Source organism: Sceloporus occidentalis, unplaced genomic scaffold, assembly GCF_023333645.1.
Source record: "Sceloporus occidentalis isolate IW3139 unplaced genomic scaffold, rSceOcc1.0.p SCAF_488, whole genome shotgun sequence".
Classification (NCBI taxonomy): domain Eukaryota; kingdom Metazoa; phylum Chordata; class Lepidosauria; order Squamata; family Phrynosomatidae; genus Sceloporus; species Sceloporus occidentalis.
The window spans coordinates 172,798-193,848 of record NW_028317468.1 but is presented as its reverse complement, the minus strand read 5'-3'; the positions used below and the strand labels follow the sequence as shown (position 1 = coordinate 193,848).

General features: G+C 47.1%; 1 protein-coding gene across 1 annotated transcript; it reads right to left on the bottom strand.

Moving 5' to 3' along the window:
- Nucleotides 1-12,352: 12,352 nt before the first annotated feature.
- LOC149271599 (ras-related and estrogen-regulated growth inhibitor-like protein) lies at nucleotides 12,353-13,712 on the bottom strand. The gene is made up of 5 exons (XM_089507290.1): nucleotides 13,661-13,712; nucleotides 13,379-13,435; nucleotides 13,191-13,264; nucleotides 12,890-13,032; nucleotides 12,353-12,635 (listed from the first exon to the last, which is right to left on the bottom strand). The coding sequence occupies exons 1-5, from the start codon at nucleotides 13,710-13,712 to the stop codon at nucleotides 12,353-12,355; spliced, it is 609 nt and encodes a 202-aa protein (XP_089363416.1).
- Between the last annotated feature and the right edge of the window lie 7,339 nt (nucleotides 13,713-21,051).

The following is a 21,051-nucleotide window of genomic DNA, read 5'->3' as shown; positions in this document are numbered from 1 at the left end:
AGCTCAGAAACAGACTGTTAGTAACGTGTCCCATTTATGGGAAGCCCCAGTGTAATGCGGGGTAATTCATAGAGCCCCAAGATAATGTGGGGCAATTTATAGAGCCACAGTGTAATGCGGGGTAATTCATAGAGCCCCAAGGTAATGCGGGGTAATTCATAGAGCCCCAAGATAATGTGGGGTAATTCATAGAGCCACAGTGTAATGCGGGGTAATTCATAGAGCCCCAAGGTAATGCGGGGTAATTCATAGAGCCCCAAGATAATGTGGGGCAATTTATAGAGCCACAGTGTAATGCGGGGTAATTCATAGAGCCCCAAGATAATGTGGGGTAATTTATAGAGCCACAGTGTAATGCGGGGTAATTCATAGAGCCCCAAGGTAATGCGGGGTAATTCATAGAGCCCCAAGATAATGTGGGGTAATTCATAGAGCCACAGTGTAATGCGGGGTAATTCATAGAGCCCCAAGGTAATGCGGGGTAATTCATAGAGCCCCAAGGTAATGCGGGGTAATTCACAGAGCCCCAAGGTAATGCGGGGTAATTCATGGAGCCCCAAGGTAATGCGGGGTAATTCATGGAGCCCCAAGGTAATGCATAGAGCCCCAAGGTAATGCGGGGTAATTCATAGAGCCCCAAGGTAATGCGGGGTTATTCATGGATCCCCTGGGTAATGCGGGGTAATTCATGGAGCCCCCGGGTAATGCGGGGTAATTCATGGAGCCCCCGGGTAATGCGGGGTAATTCATGGAGCCCCCGGGTAATGCGGGGTAATTCATGGAGCCCCAAGGTAATACGGGGTAATTCATAGAGCCCCAAAGTAATGCGGGGTAATTCATAGACCCCCAAGGTAATGTGGGGTAATTCATGGAGCCCCCGGGTAATGCGGGGTAATTCATGGGGGTACATTGTTACCGTCATATCATGCGTGACAAAGTGTCGTGGTGAAGGTTACTCGGTTCCTCACCGGATTTCTGTCCAGTATTGCGCATGTTCCCCAAACTCGCTCAGGTTTAACTCGGCCTCATCATCCTCAGGCTGCAGAACACGAGAGCAGAAGAAACATTAAATGGGGCAGAAATCTGATCAGTAAAATAACCCCCCCACATGGGGGCTTCCTTCCAACCGGGGGGTACAAAGAAAGCCAAGTCCTGTACCAGTCCCACGGGCCGGGGACATGGTGGGGGCATTTAACGTTACATTCGCCCTGCGGTATCAGAACATCGGTGCGCAGGCGCTGCCCTCTGCAGGTCTGACTTAGAAATGCAGCTTTAGCATTAATTCATGGAAAGTTCCTGCAGCGGTGAGAGGCAGAACACTTTGATTATTAATTATTAATATTATTTATTAATATATTATCAGTATTATATATAAATAATATATTAGTATTATCACTGCTATTATTATATATGAATGATATATTTATATAATTATATTATTTATATAAATATTTATATATTATATCATTATCATAATTATAGTAATAGTATTACTACTATTACTAATTTAATTATATAATTATAATTGCTATTAAAATTATTCATATTATCAATATTATTACTTTTATTTATTATTATTATTATATAGCACCATCATATTCCACAGTATTTGCTCTCCCGTTGCCATGACAAGTACCAGAAACCGTGGAGCGTTAGATACTAATAAAGCAGTATTTATCTGTGCGTCTGGAAAGGGTTAATACTAGTAACCACATTTAAGCAGGATTGGGACTCACTGTGCGTGCGAGGCAGGGAGGCTGCGCGGGGGCCGGAGGGCCGTGGTGGAATCGGAGCTGCACCGAGCTCAGTCTCTGGAGGTTTTTGTGGCTCCTTAAACTGTATTCCCTGAAATGCAGAAAATACATCTAATTACCCCAGAAACATCCAGATATCTCCTCTGGCATGCAGAGGGTTAATGTTGTGCAGCAAAAAAAAACCCTCCGTCTGTGTGCTTCAGGGATTCCCTCTGTGCCCCAAACCCCTCTTTCCTCCTCTGATGCTCCCCTTTCACCCTTAATGCCCCTCTCTCCTCCCCTGATGCCCCTCTTTTCTAGGAGGTCAGAATGTTTGCTGGGTATGAGGGGATCGCAGGGTTCTACAGCCCTAAAATCCCCGATAATGTGTATAGAAACAGCAGGAAACGGCTTTATACATTAAACGGGGTAAATCACGACATAGAATTAATAACCCGACTCTGTCCCTAAATACGTTTAAAGAAAGATGGAGTCTTCAGGTTACGTTTTTATTGGGCCAACAAAGTAAAAGATGGAAATATCTGAGGAAGAGACCTCTGAGGTGACTCTATATCCTTTCCACACTATGTAGCCAATAAAACGTAGAAACTCGGTCTAAGGACGGCATCTCCCGGGGCAGGTTAATGGATAAGACGGCGCATTAATACGCCGCTGTATGTCTGAGGAGCGGCCTCGGTCACTGGACTCCATCGCAGGCCTCAGTTCCTCTTTATTTGACTGATTTTCTGTAGTAAATCTAATTTCCCGATAAGCAGCAGCCCGATGTGACGCCCCAACCTTGGACTTCAGTCATGAGTTCCCTGGAGTTGGAGCTCCCCCTGCTGGCCAATGATCGGCCAATCACCGCTCCGCTTCATGCGCTTTCATTCACCGCGGGCTACGTTACGACGTCTTCCAGGTTTAGGTATCAGCAGAGATCGATCGTCTCCAGAATACTATTACTTATTGGCTTTTAGGACCGAGTCTCCATTCTATGTTTCCTCCCCATTTTATCCCCCAGTTGCACGGTTTGGCCTCCCCATTAAGGTCCTTCTGAAGCCAACAGAAGCCTTAAGAGACTGACTGAGTTCCCAGACAACCCTCCAATAAAGGTGCCACTCATTGGGTTCCACTCACCAACCGCCTGGCACGGTGGCCTCCAATCGCCCGGTAAATTAATGCAGTTTCAGTACGACTTCTACAAATAACTCACATTTGTAAATATTCATCCAGGCCACAGATGCTCAGCAGGGATTTTTTGCCCGGGGGGTCCAACCGGAGCTCGTTTAGCAACGTAGGATCCAGAGGTAAGTGCGAGTGCTGGGGGTGTAGTGGGGGCAGCGAGGCTGGGGTGGGTGGATAGTGAGGGTCTGACGGAGGGTATTGGTTTGGAGTTGGCATCTCCAGCGACTGTAATGAGGGGTACAGGTTCTGGGGGACTTGGTGGGGCTGATGTGAGACGTAGGGGTCCTTTGGTTGGGGATAATGACTGCGTATGTATGAGGGTTGGGCTGGCAATGGGGGGTACAGGCTGGGTATGTGAGGGGGCATATCGTGGGGTGGAGGGAACTGGTTTATACTGGTTAATATTTTCTCTATGACGTCTTCCACAATATCGTTATCTGTAAACGTTAAAGAGACATTCATTAAACGCTCTGCGCGTCGCATCGTTAGCGGAGAATAATTATCAAAATTATCTATTCATTCTCTCTCCAAACCTAGCAAGAGGTGGCAGGAACAAGAGCGTTGTGGAGGTGGCAGATCTGACCCTGTGGTATTATTTACCCCACTGCGCCACCAGCCGAGGCGGATTAGGAATATGCCACCTGATATTACTTTGAATCTAAGCGGGGCGCTGACGGCGGGACCGTCGAGGCTTTCGTGTCCATGTTCTTGATGTATGTGTAGCTTGTACTGGAATCCAGTAGTAAGTAAAAGCTGAGAGACGCACGTGTCTGCACATCCACCCGCAGCCAAACAACCAGTCCTGATTTCTCAGTGTGTTTTCTGATTCTGATGGGCTCAGGAGTTCATGAACCCGTTGTGTCTCCCGAGCTTCCCGAACCCACGAATAAAGAGGACTTAATAAGGGGCTTAAATTTAATTAGTGACGCATCATACAGAAGGCTCCCGGTAATAATAGGATAAAATGTATGGGAAAGATTTTTCCTTCATTTCTCTGAAGGTTATCTCGCTGTTTTTACAGTCGAGGACAGTCTATGGCCAGGGCGTGTAGGAGGAAGATCCCCCCCCCCCATTAATTGATCCATCTGGGGGCCCAAATAAAAGATAGAACATTATCCTTTCCAAGGTTCTTCCAAGAGCAACATCCTGACGGACAAAAGGTTCAGCTGAAGTCTACAACTGGCCTCATTGTTGACTATGGGGGGCCAGGAGCTCACCTTCTATCCGTCACTGCTGCCCTATCACACTCTACTGGTTGGGCAGATGGGCTCCTAGTATGTCTCTTTGGCTCCTAAATTCCAAGCAGAAGGTCTCGGCCTCTCTCAGAAGGCATAGTTACTGCAATCGCTTTACCTTTCTGGGTGAATCGTAGGGGATGCTGAAGACGATCTCCAAAGACTGTGATTTCCATCTCCGATTCCTCGTCGACGTCCCCCATGAACCTGAAGGCCACGCTCCAAATTATCCCCGGATTCGACTCTCCGTCCGACGCAGAATATCTGCTTCTTATACTGTAATGGAAAGGTCACAGCTCGTGAGATAATCTGAACGTCAGGTGGGAGAGCGAAATGCCGGGAAAGTGACTTTACCTTTTCACTGCGTTACAAAAAGCCGCGAGACTCGTGTCGCCGTTCGGTGGAGTTTCCAGTAACTGAACACGCCAGCCGGTCTTAGAAAAGAAACAAAACGAAGTTAGAAGAGTGAAATAAAAGCTGCTGGCTCCACGATCCATACGAGGGTTTATATAGGTGGGAAGAGTGTGGCCACCAGCTGGATATGCCCAGACGCAGGCTGCCCGAGCACAAAGCCATTGCACATGGTGGTGCATATCCAACTAGCCTTAGCGTGTCGGGCCACCTTGTCATCGCTACACCGGCCCTACAGCCAAACGTAACAAAAAAGGTGTCAACCCCATACCTCGGGTAGATCCACCGGGGACACCAGTGGCCTGGGGTAATATCCGTGTCCAGAAACAGACCGACTTCTTGTCAGCTTACTATCGGGTAACCTAGTATCTGTCGAAAAACCGGATGACCTGGCTTCTTCATGGATGGTGTAACTTCTCCTTAGACCTTTTGGAGCCGCCGCTGAACAGACGGATGGATCATTGTGAGTGTAAGAATTAATGGCGTGGTAATGAATAGTGGGGTCATTAAGACCCGATTCCTCGAAGTTTTCAAAGCCTATCCGGATGCCCCAGCTGCCTTGTTGAGAAACGAATGGCTCCGTTGTCGCTCCATCCAAAGGTCCGTCAGCGAAAGGTTGAGGAGGTGGCTGAGGAAACCACGACTGCTGTTCCTCAAACCAGTTGCTTGTTTGAAATCCATAAGACACTTGCGGCGGAGCCACGTGGCAAAATTGAGCGGCTGTTTCTTCAAAGCCAATAGATTGACGTCTTACTGACGCCGGACAGGTTTCCAGGCTTGGTAAAACGTTGCCAAGTAAAGAGGTATCACTGGGCTGGTTGTACAGATATGGATATTGTGGCTCATCGGGATTGAAATGCTGATACGTGGCAGGGTCCAAAAAGCCAATATGATACGGGTATTCCATCTTTATTTTCTGTTCAGGCCTCTCTATGGAGAACTGGGGTCCATCTGAAAAAAAAAAGAAAAATCATTAGATTTGAGAATTAGAATCGGACAAAAGTATTTTGTCCACTTTCTACATATAATCCATGGCTACACATGAAACATACGGTGAACGGTCACGTGATGTTATCTCAAGAACATGATCAGCAGTTTGAGCGTTTGACGTTTCTTGAAAAACGGCTCCAGAGGCCGTGGTATCTGCCGAGTGTCAGGTTCTTAAACACGGGGCAGGAATGAGGGTGACCGGCTACGAAAGGCGTCGGACGCGGTGTCTCCCGGTGATTGCGCGTTAGGACCTTTAGTTCTACACTGTCCACGGATTCAGCGATGAAAACAAATGGTTTATGATATAAACAACATTTTTATAATCACCCAGATATTAGCCAGCTGGAGCACAAAGGGTTAAAGGTGTGCTTTACTACTAAAGACTTTAGGATGGAGTGGGGTGGGCCACGTTCACAGGTCACGGGCGGCATTACCCCTGGCAGTGCTACCGGCATTTGGAGAGGCTTCCGGTCTCGCACCCGTTTTGGGAGCTTTTAACATAATTCCATGAGTTTATTATTCTAATCACCGACACTCCGCAGCCCGGCGTCACCGTCGCTCCTTCCTCGTCAGACCACGTTTACCGCCACCAGAAGGAGACGCTCTACTTCTATATCCGTCATAACATGCAGAAAAGCAAAACATGAAGCACCCCCCCAGCCACGTCGCGTTCCACTCGGGGAGAATTAAATCCATTTGGTGCTGTTACTGTGTTACCCTCAGCCGGAATACCTTCCGATCCCACGGGTTTGATTCCTGGCAGGGACTCCGACAGTCAGACGTGGCAGAATCACTCCCATAAAGCACAACCAGACCCTCCTGCCCCCGGTGAGGTCGTTCCGGGGACAAACGCTTTAAATAGAACAGGAATCTCCTACTGACGGCGACACCAACTGGGGCACTAAATCCACTGCCGGTTAATAGCCAGTAGATACTGTTACCCTCCCGGGGGTACCACAGAGGGGTACTTACCCTTCCGGGCCAGACTAGATGGGCCGAATGGCGACATGTTCTATGTAACTTGCCCTCCCGGGGCAGACACCTGAGTGCCATCTGACAGCTCCGTGGGCTCAGGCATCGCTCTCATTCCTCGTCCACGTAATTCCAGTAGAACCGGTCTGTCTCATTTCACAGAAAGCGTCAGCGGAGAAGGCGTGCTCACAGCCAACGGGCAAATTCCCAATAAAAAGTCACCCCTGGTGCAGGCCACGGGCACCTTCCATCCACTGCTCACATGTCACGCACACGGAAACACATGAACCACAAGCTTTCAGCAGATCGGCCCCATCCGGCCCCCGTCTAGTCCCCCGTTTCTCCTGCTGTAACGACTCAAACCTTAATCAGTCGTTGGTCTCGTCTTAGATTCAGGAGCCGTACGTCTATCCCATGCATGTTTAATACCCTCATTGTATTACCCTCTACCACCTCTGCTGGGAGGCTGTTCCACTTATCCACTACCCTCCGTATATTCAGTATGCCATCTGCTTGTCCCATGTATGTTTAAATCACCTCACAGTATTACCTTCTACCACTTCTGCTGGGAGGCTGCTTCGCTTATCTAACAGCCTGTCAGCATTACAGCTAACGCTCATGAATAGGGTAACATTGCCAGCCTGGGGGTTTCTGGGAAAACTACGCCCCAGTCCCCCCAAGCCAGGTACTTGCTTGGTAACATATGCATAGTGGCGCCCCCTACAGTTCATCACCTGTCACGGACATATGACACATTCACGGGTGATTCTATAACCGTGGCAGACATATGACACATTAGTGCGTGGCACTGTAACCTTCCCGGGCATATGACACATTAGTGCGTGACGCTGTGACCGTCACGGACATACGACACGGTAATGCGTGACGCCGTAACCGTCACGGACATATGACACGTGAATGCGTGACACTGTAACCGTCACAGACATATGACGCGTTATTGCGTGACGCTGTAACCGTCACGGACATATGACACGTTCACGGTAACCTTCACGGTCACCGTATAACCACTACAACCAGTATAACCACTACAACCAGTAACTATTAACCACTACAACCAGTACAACCACTACAACCAGTAACTATTAACCAGTATAACCTATAACCACTATAACCAGTAACCATTACAACCATTAACCACTATAACCAGTAACCATTAACCACTACAACCAGTAACTATTAACCACTACAACCAGTACAACCACTACAACCAGTAAAACCTATAACCACTATAACAAGTAACCATTAACCACTACAACCAGTAACCATTAACCACTACAACCAGTAACCATTAACCACTATAACCAGTACAACCAGTACAACCACTAAAAGAAGTAACCATTAACCACTACAACCAGTATAACCAGTACAACCAGTATAACCACTACAACCACTATAACAAGTGACCATTAACCACTACAACCAGTATAACCACTATAACCAGTACAACCAGTAACCATTAACCACTATAACCAGTACAACCAGTAACCATTAACCACTATAACCAGTATAATCATTAACCAGTATAACCGGTATCACTTCCAAAAACAAAGCTTTGCACAGCGTCTTCGCAAACAGCGGCAGGAATAACGTCTGCAATCGGAGCGCCACCGACACGTTTCTCACACACAGAGAGAATATCTGGACTCACCGCAGCTGGGGGCCCCGCGGGGAGAATTATCTGCCTCCCGTGTAGCGTGTAGCGTGTCCCCGGCGTCACGTGGCCCTCGTCTGTTTACACGGAGCAAACAATGGAAGAAACGTCACAACAAGAGGTGAGGAAGAAGCCAGCCACCTGTCCCGGCGGTTATTACCCCTGCAGGGGAGAAATATTTGCCGGCAGACTCAAACCTTAATCAATTCAGGAGCCGTACGTCTATCCCACGCATGTTTAATCCCCTCACTGTATTATCCTCTACCACTTCTGCTGGGAGGCTTTTCCACTTATCCACCACCCTCTCAGTGAAGCAAAACTTCCTTCCGTTCCACCCCAGCCTCTGCGCCTCTAGTGTTAGATTCTGATTCCATTTAAAGAATCACCCCAGTATTTGTGTTACCCAATCAGATGACTCAATTAACCTTTTCAGTGCCAGGGGGTGACTTTCAGGCAGTTATTCCCAGTAGGACGGTCTCTCCCAGTATAATCGCAGGTTTGTTACTGGGCTGTGCGTCAACTTTCTGTTCTTATCACTAAAAACACTTTGAAATCTGTGTAACTTAGCAACATCCAGATAAGAAAATCCAGCGACCGAGCCGTGCCGTCAAATTCACACTCAACCTTGAGACTCACACTCACTGTCACACTCAACCTAGCAACTCACACGCGCTGTCACATTCAACCTTGAGATTCACACTCACTGTCACACTCAACCTAGCAACTCACACGCACTGTCACACTCACCCTTGAGACTCACACTTACTGTCACACTCAACCTAGCAACTCACACACCGTCACACTCAACCTTGAGACTCACACGCACTGTGCATATGGCTCCTGAATCTAAGACGAGACCAACGGCCGATTAAGAGTTGAGTCTTTACAGCAGGAGAAACGGGGGACTAGACAGGGGCCGATCTGCCAGCAGGGTCTGGGTTTCTGTTTCTCTGAGTTTCTGTGTAATTTAACTATCTGCGTCACGCGGTTCATTCTCCTGGGTGTCCTGCAGGGGGAGCTCTTGTCATTAGTGAAGACATTGGTGATCCGGAAGCCGCCCGCTGCGCTTGTCTGCCCATCGCCTCTCTCTCACACACAGACACTCTCTCTTCTCTCTCCTCTCACTCAGCTGGTGACTCAGAAGTGAACTGTTCAGTGAAGTGGGCTGGTGACTCAGAAGTGAACTGTTCAGTGAAGTGGGCTGGTGACTCAGAAGTGAACTGTTCAGTGAAGTGGGCTGGTGACTCAGAAGTGAACTGTTCAGTGAAGTGGGCTGGTGACTCAGAAGTGAAGTGACCTGTTCAGTGAAGTGGGCTGGTGACTCATAAATGAAGTGACCTGTTCAGTGAAGTGGGCTGGTGACTCATAAATGAAGTGAACTGTTCAGTGAAGTGGGCTGGTGACTCAGAAGTGAACTGTTCAGTGAAGTGGGCTGGTGACTCATAAATGAAGTGAACTGTTCAGTGAAGTGGGCTGGTGACTCAGAAGTGAACTGTTCAGTGAAGTGGGCTGGTGACTCATAAATGAAGTGAACTGTTCAGTGAAGTGGGCTGGTGACTCAGAAGTGAACTATTTAGTGAACAGCTAATTTCCAAAAGAACAAGAAACATTTATTAATATTGTCATTATTTATTGTTTTATATAGAGCCATCAAATTCCATAGCGCTGTAGTAACATAACAAATTGACCAAATTGTAAGGGATAGACCAGCCACACTATGTAAGTATTACATTAGAGGGGCTAGGAGAGGTGAACTAAAGGAATATGGGAGGTGTTAAAGTGCAATATTATAAGCGTCCTTAAAGAAGTAAAAGTAGAAATTTATATAAAAAGGTTCAGGCAGCGCCTGCTGTGTTTTGCTTCCGTACTTTTGTGTTTAGAACTATTTTCAGCAGAGACAACCTTCTGAATCTTTATATTTCTGGAAAACTCCATATCTGTGTTTATTCAGAAACACCCTGCTGCCCCGTCTCCTCCCGCCCCTTGTTCCATCAGAAAGTCCATCACGGGGAGCGTCTTGGGCGGGTCAAACATTACTGTACAATACATCGGTGTGTAACACATATTACCATACCTGGGAACTCTCTGGGTTTGCCGGGTGAAGCACCACTTCTCTGGGTCAAGACCTGAATCCTCTGGGTTGCAGGAGCAGGGTCTTGACAGGACCCTTGACTTCAGCGGGCAGTCCTGGCCATGTCCCGCGAGGGAAGGCTCTGGGTAGCCGAAGCCCAGAACTTCCCAGGTATGCATATTACATGACTGTACAATACACTGGGGTGTAATGCAATTAATTGAATAATCCTGATTGGGCAGGCAGGAGGATTAATAGATTATAAAGAAAGGGGTGGGGCCAATTGTCAGCGTGAGTGAGAGTGCAGGGAGTGACTGGGCAGCGGTAACTGCTGTGAGTCTCATTGAGTGAGCGATGAATTCGCATAACATGTCTTTGGGGTATTTCTCAGAGCGAAAAAAGGCTTAGAATTATGGAAAAGCAGCAATGACACCCAGAAACACGGAGTATATGGAGACCGATGTGACTTCTCCAAACATGTAAAGTGTCTGAGGATGATGTGACATATAAACACATGAAAAGATGGGGGTTGGGGGCAGTTGAATTAAAGCCCCAGTTAAACAAGTTAATACTAATGTTTGTATAAGAAAGACAATTATTTCCCCCCAGAGCGGGGCAGAAATCCGCTGAATGTAAATACAAGGAGCTGGAAGGCACACAGAGGGCCGGGCCGGACAAGGCTTTTACGCGTGCCTTCCGATCTGTGAAGGTTCTTAATGGATTTCCATTGTGGGCAGAAATGCATTTAAAGGGTTAACTCGTTGGGGGTATCTTTTGATTTAGTAGAGATTCCTGGCCCCCGGGGAGAGAAACCAAATCACCGCCAAATAAGAAAACAGCCCCCCTCCTTTAATCTGGGGGTAGGTTTGGCCCTGCGGGGTCATTTATTCCCGGGCGGATATCATGTGATAGAAACCCAGTCCCTGTAGGCAGATCAGCCCCTGACGGCCCGTCTAGTCTGTAAACCTTAATCAGTCGTTGGTCTCGTCTTAGATTCAGGCGCCGTATGTCTATCCCATGCATGTTTAATATCCTCACTCTCTACCAATTCTGCTGGGAGGCTGTTCCACTTATCTACCACCCTCTCTTCTAAGCCTCTGACCCTCTAGTTTTAGAGCTACCTGCTGGTGCCATTGACCGGTGCTGTTTGTCCTGATAACTGGCTATTTGCCACCGGGCTGTAATCATCGGTGCATATTTTTATTTGCCCCCATCTGCAGTACGTAAAGGTGAGACGGGGCCCCTGAGGACAACCGCTCACTAACATTTCTCTCTCAGGGGCCCCTGCTTGCTTCTCATTCACCGTGTAATACAAAATACCAGCAGGTCCGTTCCCCGCCGGTCGGCCCCGGCATGTTTTACGGCATGCGGGAATATTTTTGACCCGAGTATCACTTTGCAGCACGTGGCCCTCGGGGGCCTGTCTTTACGGGATTATTTTAGATTTTTTCCTGGTGGAGATGGTTTAGTCTACCAGATATTCAGGAAATGGAGTTCCAGGGCGATGCCTGAAAACCGACGTGTTTGTGTGTACAGGAAAGCGTGTGGCGTGACGGGAAGCGTGTTCGGTAACATTCCACATAAATGTCACATGTAACTTTATGAGTTACAGTAAAGAAATTCACTCCCAACAGCTTCTAATATCAGGGGGTAAGAGGCAGCAGGGGGCAAATGTTTCAATGTTTTGCCCCCACTCACCGGCTTGATGGTCTCGCTCGCCTGCACATGCTACTGAGTTCTGTGCATGTTACTCTGGGTATTTGCACCAGGTTTACACATCAGAGGGGGCAAGAGGAAGATCTTTCATCAGATTGTTACCCGAGGAGCGATGGCATTTGCTGTGCGTCCCCCTGCAGGGCATGCGCAGAAGAAATGGGAATCTTAACACTAGAGGGTCAGAGGCTGAGGTTGAATTAAGTTTTACTTTACTGAAAGGGTGGTAGATAAGTGGAACAGCCTCCCAGCAGAAGTGGTAGAGGGTAATACATATGTTTTTGTACCCCTGTTACCCCGAGTTGTAAGTGAGGGTTTGCACTCAGACTCTTGGTTTGTGTCTGTCTCTTTGTGGTGCGGTCACGTCCTCTCACACGGATTTGCGCCTCTTCCCGAACACGTTGTTGATGAGCTTGGCCATGGACCTGGAGCCGCTCGGCCGCCTCCTCTCCCGGATTTTTATGTTTAAAGCGATATTCCTTATGATTGTCGTGAACATGGCGGCGACCTCCTGGCAGTGCTCGGCGGCTGACACTTCGTAAAACTGGCATCGGTTTTCTAGCGCCACCTTTTGTCCCTCCTCCCAGGTGACCTCGCGCATGTGACTCAGATCCTGCTTGTTGGCAATCAAGAACACGACCATCTCTGCATCTCTGGGGCGGAAAAAGAACATGTTACAGAACCGTATACGAAATGATAATGATAATAATAACAATGACAACAATAATAATAAATTAGCACCAGGCCCAGGGAGTTTATTCCCATACATTTTATCCCAATTGTCCTTTAAGGATATGAATGGAAATAAAGAATTGTAACGCTTGGCACTTCATTACTTTTGCCCAATGAGGTTAAACGTCCCATTAACCCCATGGTCACAGTTAAAGCGACGGTTCCCTGCGGTTACCTTTTGCACATCTGGACGCTGGTCTCTCGGAGTCGGCAGATTAAGGTTCTTGCGAAGACAAACGACGCTCTGTGACTGACATCGTACACAACGATGAACCCGTCTGCCTTCTGTAACTCGTCACTCAAATGGTTAAAGTTTGGCTGAAATATAAAGGGGAGGAATAAGGATGATATTTACCCCAAAAGGAGCCCATCCAGGCTGTAGCGAGCCGGCACGGAGCACAAACGATAGAATCTATACTGTCACTTATCTAGCGGCCTGAGACGGAGTTCTCTCTATGCCTGCGCGGTCACGTTACCTGTGCACAGGGGTCCGAGATCCAGAGCTTCGTCTGCCTCCCCTCTATAGTCATTTGCTTCGTGTAGATACTTTCTGAAAGAATCCAAGAAACATTTTATTCATCTTTAGAATTTCCTGGAATGACCCGCAGAGCCGTAGGATGTTGTGTGTGGCGATAGTCTGCGGGGCAGGCTGGAGGTCGCTCACCTGAAATAGAGGCGTATTCTCCAATGTATCGCTTGGTGAGGAACCGGACAACGAGAGCTTTAAACAGAAGAAATAGTCACTCAGCGATGACGCCTCGAAGAGTTAAATAAAACGGGGCAAAACGCTATCATTTCCTAAATAACCCATTTCTACCAGCCGGCGCAGGAATTACTCGTTAAGTGCGTCTTTAAGTAGGATCTCGGGATCGTTAGCGTGTAGCCGGCCGGGCAGCCGGTTATATGGGGTTTGTTGGAAGATGAGGAGTGATGGGAGTTACATTACCGGATTTCCCCGCTCCCGCGTTGCCCAGCATTTTAAGTCTGATATCGTTCATGTTCTGTGCCAATTTAACCCTTTAGGGTTTATCCTTCCCGATGCGATGCATGGCGAGTCTATAGAGCCAGATCCATATCCCACGCCGGCTTTATAAATAAGGAAAGAGCAAATGACATCAGAGGAGTGCGGAGGCCAATCCCTTTCATTCGCTAAAACACATTATTATTATTTTAGGAAGAAGACGTTCTGTGGGGTCCGGCCGAGACAGGCAAAGTTTTTATCCCCTCCCGATTGCTGCAGAAAAGGGACCGATGAGTTCAGATTCAGAGTAACAAATAGAGATATATTCATCAGGAGACAATGCCAGGTTATTCCGAAACAGTGACCTCCTGTAACCCCGGCATGATCGTCCTCCAACACGACACATTCTCCTGTAACCCATCCATGACCGTCCCCCAACACGCCAACCTTCTCCTGTAACCCATCCATGACCGTCCCCCAACACGCCAACCTTCTCCTGTAACCCGTCCATGACCGTCCTCCAACACGCCAACCTTCTCCTGTAACCCGTCCATGACCGTCCTCCAACATGCCAACCTTCTCCTGTAACCCGTCCATGACCTTCCTCCAACACGCCACATTCTCCTGTAACCCCTCATTGACTGTCCACCAACACGCTGACCTTCTCCTGTAACCCCTCCATGACCGTCCTCCAACACGCCACATTCTCCTGTAACCCCTCATTGACCGTCCACCAACACGCTGACCTTTTCCTATAACCCCACCGTACCAGTCAGTTGACAACCCAACCTTCTGCTGCGTCTCCTCCATGACATGCCGCCTTCTCCTGTAACCCCTCCACGACTCACTTCTTCTCACTGCCCACCTCCCGTCGCCCCTCCGTGCCCCATTGTGCTTCTCTCCAGGGTGGGTGTCTGAATCATTGTGTAAATTTAGTGAATCTATAAAACAGTATGTAATCAGAGCACCGGCGCTCGCTGCTCTAGAGATCTTTATCTTCTAATAAAAACACAGAGGGAAATTCTTCCAGACAAACTCAAAAGCTTTTAGGAAATGGAAACATTTAATGCACGGAATCTGTGTAAATACATTGAACGCGTAACGTGGGAGGTGAGGCAAAAATGTCCACATTCACTGGAATCTTAAAACTGACGGAGGCGAAAATAAAAAACCCGAAAGGGGCGAGGAACACGTAAGATCTCACGAGTATTTCCGCCCCATCGTCATTATTTAAACATAAAACTCACATGGAGTTTGATTGGGTGAAGATGGCAAAGACGCTGACGGGAAGCGGTTATCATTATATCTGGAGCCTGAGGCCTGGAACGGACCTTACCGGCCAGATTTTAGCCCCATGGGGCCCCTGAATCCCTGATGGGGAAGACGTGTGAGAGGAGCGGGGCGGATGGGATGAGCTCACATAACATCAGGGAGTCCGAATGGCTTTAACACCGACATTCAAGCTTCTCCCACTGTCTATACTAAAAAGCTAGAGATAAGTGGAGCAGCCTCTCAGCAGAAGTGGCAGAGGCTAATATATTGAAGGTATTAAATGAGACCAACAACTGATTATGGTTTGAGTCTTTACAGCAGGAGAAACAGGAGACTAGCCGGGGGCTGCCAGGGGCCAATCTGCCGGCGGGTTATTATTATTTATGTGATAAATTGTCTTAATTTCTGCTTTTCTGGCTGCGTTCAGAATGATCCAGACGTGATTTTACACACAGATACAGTGAATTTCACCCCGTCTAATCTGCCCTCAGGTTGGGCCCTGGGTCTCGCCGTATGTTTAGGAAAGCGTTGTAAATGCCCCATAATCCATGAAACAGAGAGAGTGTAGAGTAGGTTGTTAGGATAAGTGTGTGTTAGTGTTTGGTGTTAGCATGTGTGTGAGCGTATGATGTTAAGTGTGAGAGAATGGTGTTGGGGTGAGCCTAGGGATAGTGGCACCGAGAGGGAGCGAGAGAGTGTGTGTATGTATGCGTGTTTGGTGTTAGAGCGAGTGTGTGTTAGATTATGGTGTAAGAGGGAGTGTGTGTTATTGTAGGGTGTTAGAGGGAGTGTGTGTTATTGTAGGGTGTTAGAGGGAGTGTGTGTTAGTGTATGGTGTTAGAGGGAGTGTGTGTTATTGTAGGGTGTTAGCGCGACTGTGTGTTATTGTAGGGTGTTAGAGGGAGTGTGTGTTATTGTAGGGTGTTAGAGCGACTGTGTGTTATTGTAGGGTGTTAGAGGGAGTGTGTGTTATTGTAGGGTGTTAGAGCGACTGTGTGTTATTGTAGGGTGTTAGAGGGAGTGTGTGTTATTGTAGGGTGTTAGAGCGACTGTGTGTTATTGCAGGGTGTTAGAGGGAGTGTGTGTTATTGTAGGGTGTTAGAGCGACTGTGTGTTATTGTAGGGTGTTAGAGGGAGTGTGTGTTATTGTAGGGTGTTAGAGGGAGTGTGTGTTAGTGTATGGTGTTAGAGGGAGTATGTGTTAGTGTATGGTGTTAGAGGGAGTGTGTGTTATTGTAGGGTGTTAGAGCGAGTGTGTGTTATTGTAGGGTGTTAGAGCGAGTGTGTGTTAGTGTATGGTGTTAAATTATGGTGTTATGGTGCGCCAATGAAATCCTGCACCTAGACGCCACTAACCCTACCGCCACTCCTGGGGACAAGTTGAGGTATTTGATGCTCACTGGGTCCATTTCTCTGCGTCTGCTGCCATGTCAATAAAGACATTAGAAGACCCGGTTAATACCATGGCCAAAAAACCCATTGTACAGCATTGCGGAATATTTATTTATTATATATTATTATTATTAAAATAATAAATAATAATAATGGAAGGCATCGCCGTAGGGTTACATGTTCCCAACGTTAAAACGTTACACGTATTGCAGGTCAGACAGATATTTGTGACACGCACCACGCGCATTTACCAGAACGTTCCTCTGCCAGGGGCCAAAACCCAATCAGCCGTAAAGCAACGCGTTTAAAATATCATCATTATCGTTGTTTTCCTGCCGCAAAGGAAAGAATGAACTCGCCGACGGTGCATTAAATGGCGGTGCCGGCTCTAAATCAGCAGATGTTATCCTGACATTGATAAGGACCCACATGATCTATCGCTTGCAATTGTTCTCATTAAAACAAGGGCACACTGAGAAATGAAAATTACTAGTCATGCGGAGTAACAAGAATGATTCAAGGTTTAGCATTTGGGGAGTAATTAACCAGAGCTGCTGAGCGCAATTTCAATAAAGAGACCGACGAGCATCTCGCTCAATTCCTGCGCGATCCCAGAAGCGAAGCGTGAATTAATGCCGATAAGCTGAACCAGATGCACATCATGCAGATAATTCAACAACAAAAGGTCAGAAACGCTTGTCGGCAGAAACACGAACCGGGTCAGCCTGAACGGTCCGGTTTGACTCATTCAGTGCCAGGCAGACTGTCACGTGAATGGCTTGCAAGAGTTAATGAGTTAGTTCTGGGGAGAATAAGGACATTATTCAGATGGTTCGGGTCTCTAAGATCAGAGGACTGGGCTTCCAGCTTTTCCAGAACCGGCCCGTGGACTCTGTGCCCCCCAATAAATACCCGGCTCACTCTTGAAAAGAGAAAATGCATTTATTGCCGACATTTGGCCCAGAATGACCTCCATCAGGGCTGACAAAGGACAAGCCACGTAAAGGCAGCTTTCCCCGCATTTCTCCTTAACGTAATGGGGTCTCGTCAGCTGAGGGGTCTCCCCGTGAGTTCAGTGTAATGAATTTCTGCAGAGTTATCACTGGGGGTCCCTGGAGACCACGATGGCCCCATAATGAGCCATATCTGGCTGTGGTTTGTGCTTCTAGCCCTGGGCGGCCCCCTGATCAACACATGTGATTATTCCTATTATTCTGCAGATTCCCCCCAAAACACAGGATCCACCTAGTGTTGAATCCGCTGAGACTCCACGGGGGCCATAACCTTAACGACATTTCCCCCATGCAGAGGTGCGACTTCATAGGAAAGTGACACCCGGCTGATTGTCCCAAAGCTATTCAAGAAGATCACGATTCCAAACTGGCTGTGGCTCCCGCCGACCCACTTCCTGTTTCCTGTTCACTTTTCCACTGGATGGCAGCTGAGAGGAGGAAGAATTTCATCCTAGAATTCTTTCTTTTCATTGGTCAATTTTCCATTTTTGCTTTAAGATATGTGTATTTATAGTTCATATTTTTGGGAAAAACACATTTTTAGACGGTATATGGGCTTCCCCTGGGTTTTGAGGAATTATTCTTTATGATAAGGAACCTAAATACGTTGCAATCTTTTTAAAAGGCAGATTGCGCACATTTTCAGTGCAAACCAACCCAAAAATCCCAATCGGCCTGAAAATGCGGCGTTCCATACATTGTGTACGGTGTCCTTTTGCTGTCATTTGATTCCCGTCTGGACACAACGGCGTGAAAGGCTAAGACCGGCTCGCCGGTTAATGGACGTAAAATATGTTTCCCGCAGACGCCATCATTCTTCCATAAAGGGGACCTGTCAATTCCCGACACTCCTCAGACACGCGCTCGCATTTCTTTCTTTTTTTTTTTTATTCTGCTGGATCTACTTAATCGTTTCGACCTTTATTCAGTTGTCATTATCCATCTTTATAATTCGCTATCAATCATTTCTCACCTTCTGTGTTAACGCCAATTCTTGGAAAGAAGAACAAGTGGAAACTTAATAAAAGTTTGCAAAAAGTACAAGAGCGAAATCTTCATTCCAGAGCCCAAAAGTTTGTTAGAGGAGATGTGTCAGCCCCGCGGCCCGAAAATCCGACGTTTATGTGACACACGTTTGGCACCCTCAGAAATGCCCTGTCGCAGACGGGCGTCGGGAGGGCCGCATTGCTCGCTGGCATCTAAGGGGTTATTATACGGGGTCCACTTAGTGGAACAGTATCGCTCCACATGCTCATTTTTATTTTGTGATACTGATGTCATTATATGGGAAAAGTCATAATTTAACCCTAAAACAAGCAGCCTGAGATTGATTAACCTTTTGTTGCCTGGAATTTCATAACGCTGCCAGGTTTGAATGAGGTTAGTTTCATTTACAGACTTCACCCCAAATGCCAAGAGGGGCAGGTTTTGTGGAAAGGGCGATTGAGACCATAGGTAGCACCCTTCATTATTATCATTAAACAATATTTATCAGGCGACTTTATGAACTTTTAGCTAATCTTCTCCGATCCGTCCAAAATTCCAGCGGCTTTTACCGGAATCCATGCACTCCGCTCATCGGATGAAGCCCAATCTCTCATTGAAATGAAACCGGTCTATTTAAAGATATTTTGCCCCTTAAACGAGCCTGTCTTACCGTCTCCAGTAACATATATTGTTGTAAATGAGACAGTTCTGTTGCTGCCAATTAATTTTTCACCATTTGTGTAATTATCTCGTTTCAGTAGTTAGGGAGCGCAATCTGTTCAGAAAATTGGCTTATTTAAGCAACAAAGCTGTGCTACATTTTATCACATTATCTGAAAAACATCGCTCCTTCCAATTGTATGCAAACGAGCGGGGACATCGCGAGCGTCCTGACAAAACAAAACAAAACAGTCACCGGCACGCCATCCAGCTGGCGAGGACGCTGTTAACAGCTATTGTTTGCGCTCTTAAAACCATGCGAGGCTTTATCTGTCACGGGACCCAGCTTTACAAAGTGTTACACCACCATGCGACCCTAATAATGCACGGGGACTCCGCGCAGCAGTCCGGATTGGTAACCGCATGCGCCGTGGCCTGTAGGTGATGGAAGTCGGATTCAGAGATGGGTGAGAAAATAACACAAAGTAACAGGAATTATAATACTCTGTGGGGTAACTGCGCTGTTACGTCCCTATCAATGATTGCAAATTAGAGAAGGGCCAGAGCTGCTCTTCAGGGGTAGAAATGGGCAGCAGAAACCCAACAGGAACACAGCAGGAACCCAACAGGAATGAATAAGGGACTCAGCAAGGACCCAACAGAACTGCATAAGGGGCCCATCAAGAACGCAGCAGGAACTCATCACATCTTACAGAATAAACATTAAATTTGGGGATATTTTGATGAAATCTTTGCTGTAATGAATTGCAGGATTCCCGTGAATACTTGAGCTGGGTGTTTCCAAGCAGTTTCTTGTTATACTGATTTTCATAGAAAAACATTGGTTTTCCTGGATTTTTCGCGTCTGTTCCGGGGAACTTGGGGCTTTAAGCTCCCGCTGTACAGGTTGGTAAAGGAGCCTCAAGACCGGGAGGGACTGGGGCATTCTACTAAAGTCTGGATTTAATACGTCTCTGAATGTAGGATAAAACCCCCCGTGACCGTCTTCCTCACAATAAGCAGATCATTGGAAACAGTTTCTGATCCGAGAATGATTCCTTTAATGATGATGAATGAAGCAGAACAGACAGTTTGATTTTCACATTTTAAATGGAGCTCACGATGCTGGGCATCTGTGCAAACATGACATGTTAAAGAGGATGAATTCGTACCCCCCGCACGCCGATGCGCCACACGTGATAAACCTGTAGATTGCCAGAGATATGATGAGTATATTGCCGGCCCGGCAGGTACATTTCAGCCACCGGCGCGCTCCGCTCAGCCTGAGATCTTAATAAATATATTTCATAACCGGTAAACGCGGGGTGAGTGGGGCCCAGTGTTACAGCGGGGGTCCCCAGTGACCGAGCAGACATTGTTACTGGGAGACGAATTAACATCAATTCCAGGTGAAGGCACGTGATTGGCTGCGTATTATTTACACTGATTTGGGTAACGGAGAACAGTTTTGGGGTAGATCAGACGCATTCGTTCAATCAGTCATTTTTTTGCTGTGGAGGCACCTGATTTGGGAAACTTCACACGTAGATTTTTTGAGGCGAAGATTTTTGCTGATTTGTGGATTAATGTGTGTTTTCTGTTTTATTTCACGTGCTGGCATTTTCGGTTAACCCTTCAGACTATGGTCGGTGCACAGTTACTAGCTTTTGGATGTCTGTCCCACAGGTTCAGAAATGGTTAATCTCTGCACTTGTCAGGAAACTGAGATTGGGTCCCAGTATTAACTCCTTGTATGCCTTTCCCGTGTGTACCCCTCGAAGATCTCCCCCAGGCAGCGGGTGACAGAGAGAGGACCCTACAGACTCAGTCTATTTATTTATATGTGGATGCATGCTGGGTATAGAACAATGCATGCTGGGTAAATACTGATGCATGCTGTCAATACTCCAATTTAAAAATATATTTAAAAATATTATGGAAAATTGTATTTTGCGCCCCTTTTGTTCCACCCTGTGTAACAATAACACGATTCACTTCTCTCCAATGAACCTGAAAGATCCCTTTATTCTTTGTAAGAAAGAGAATAAATAT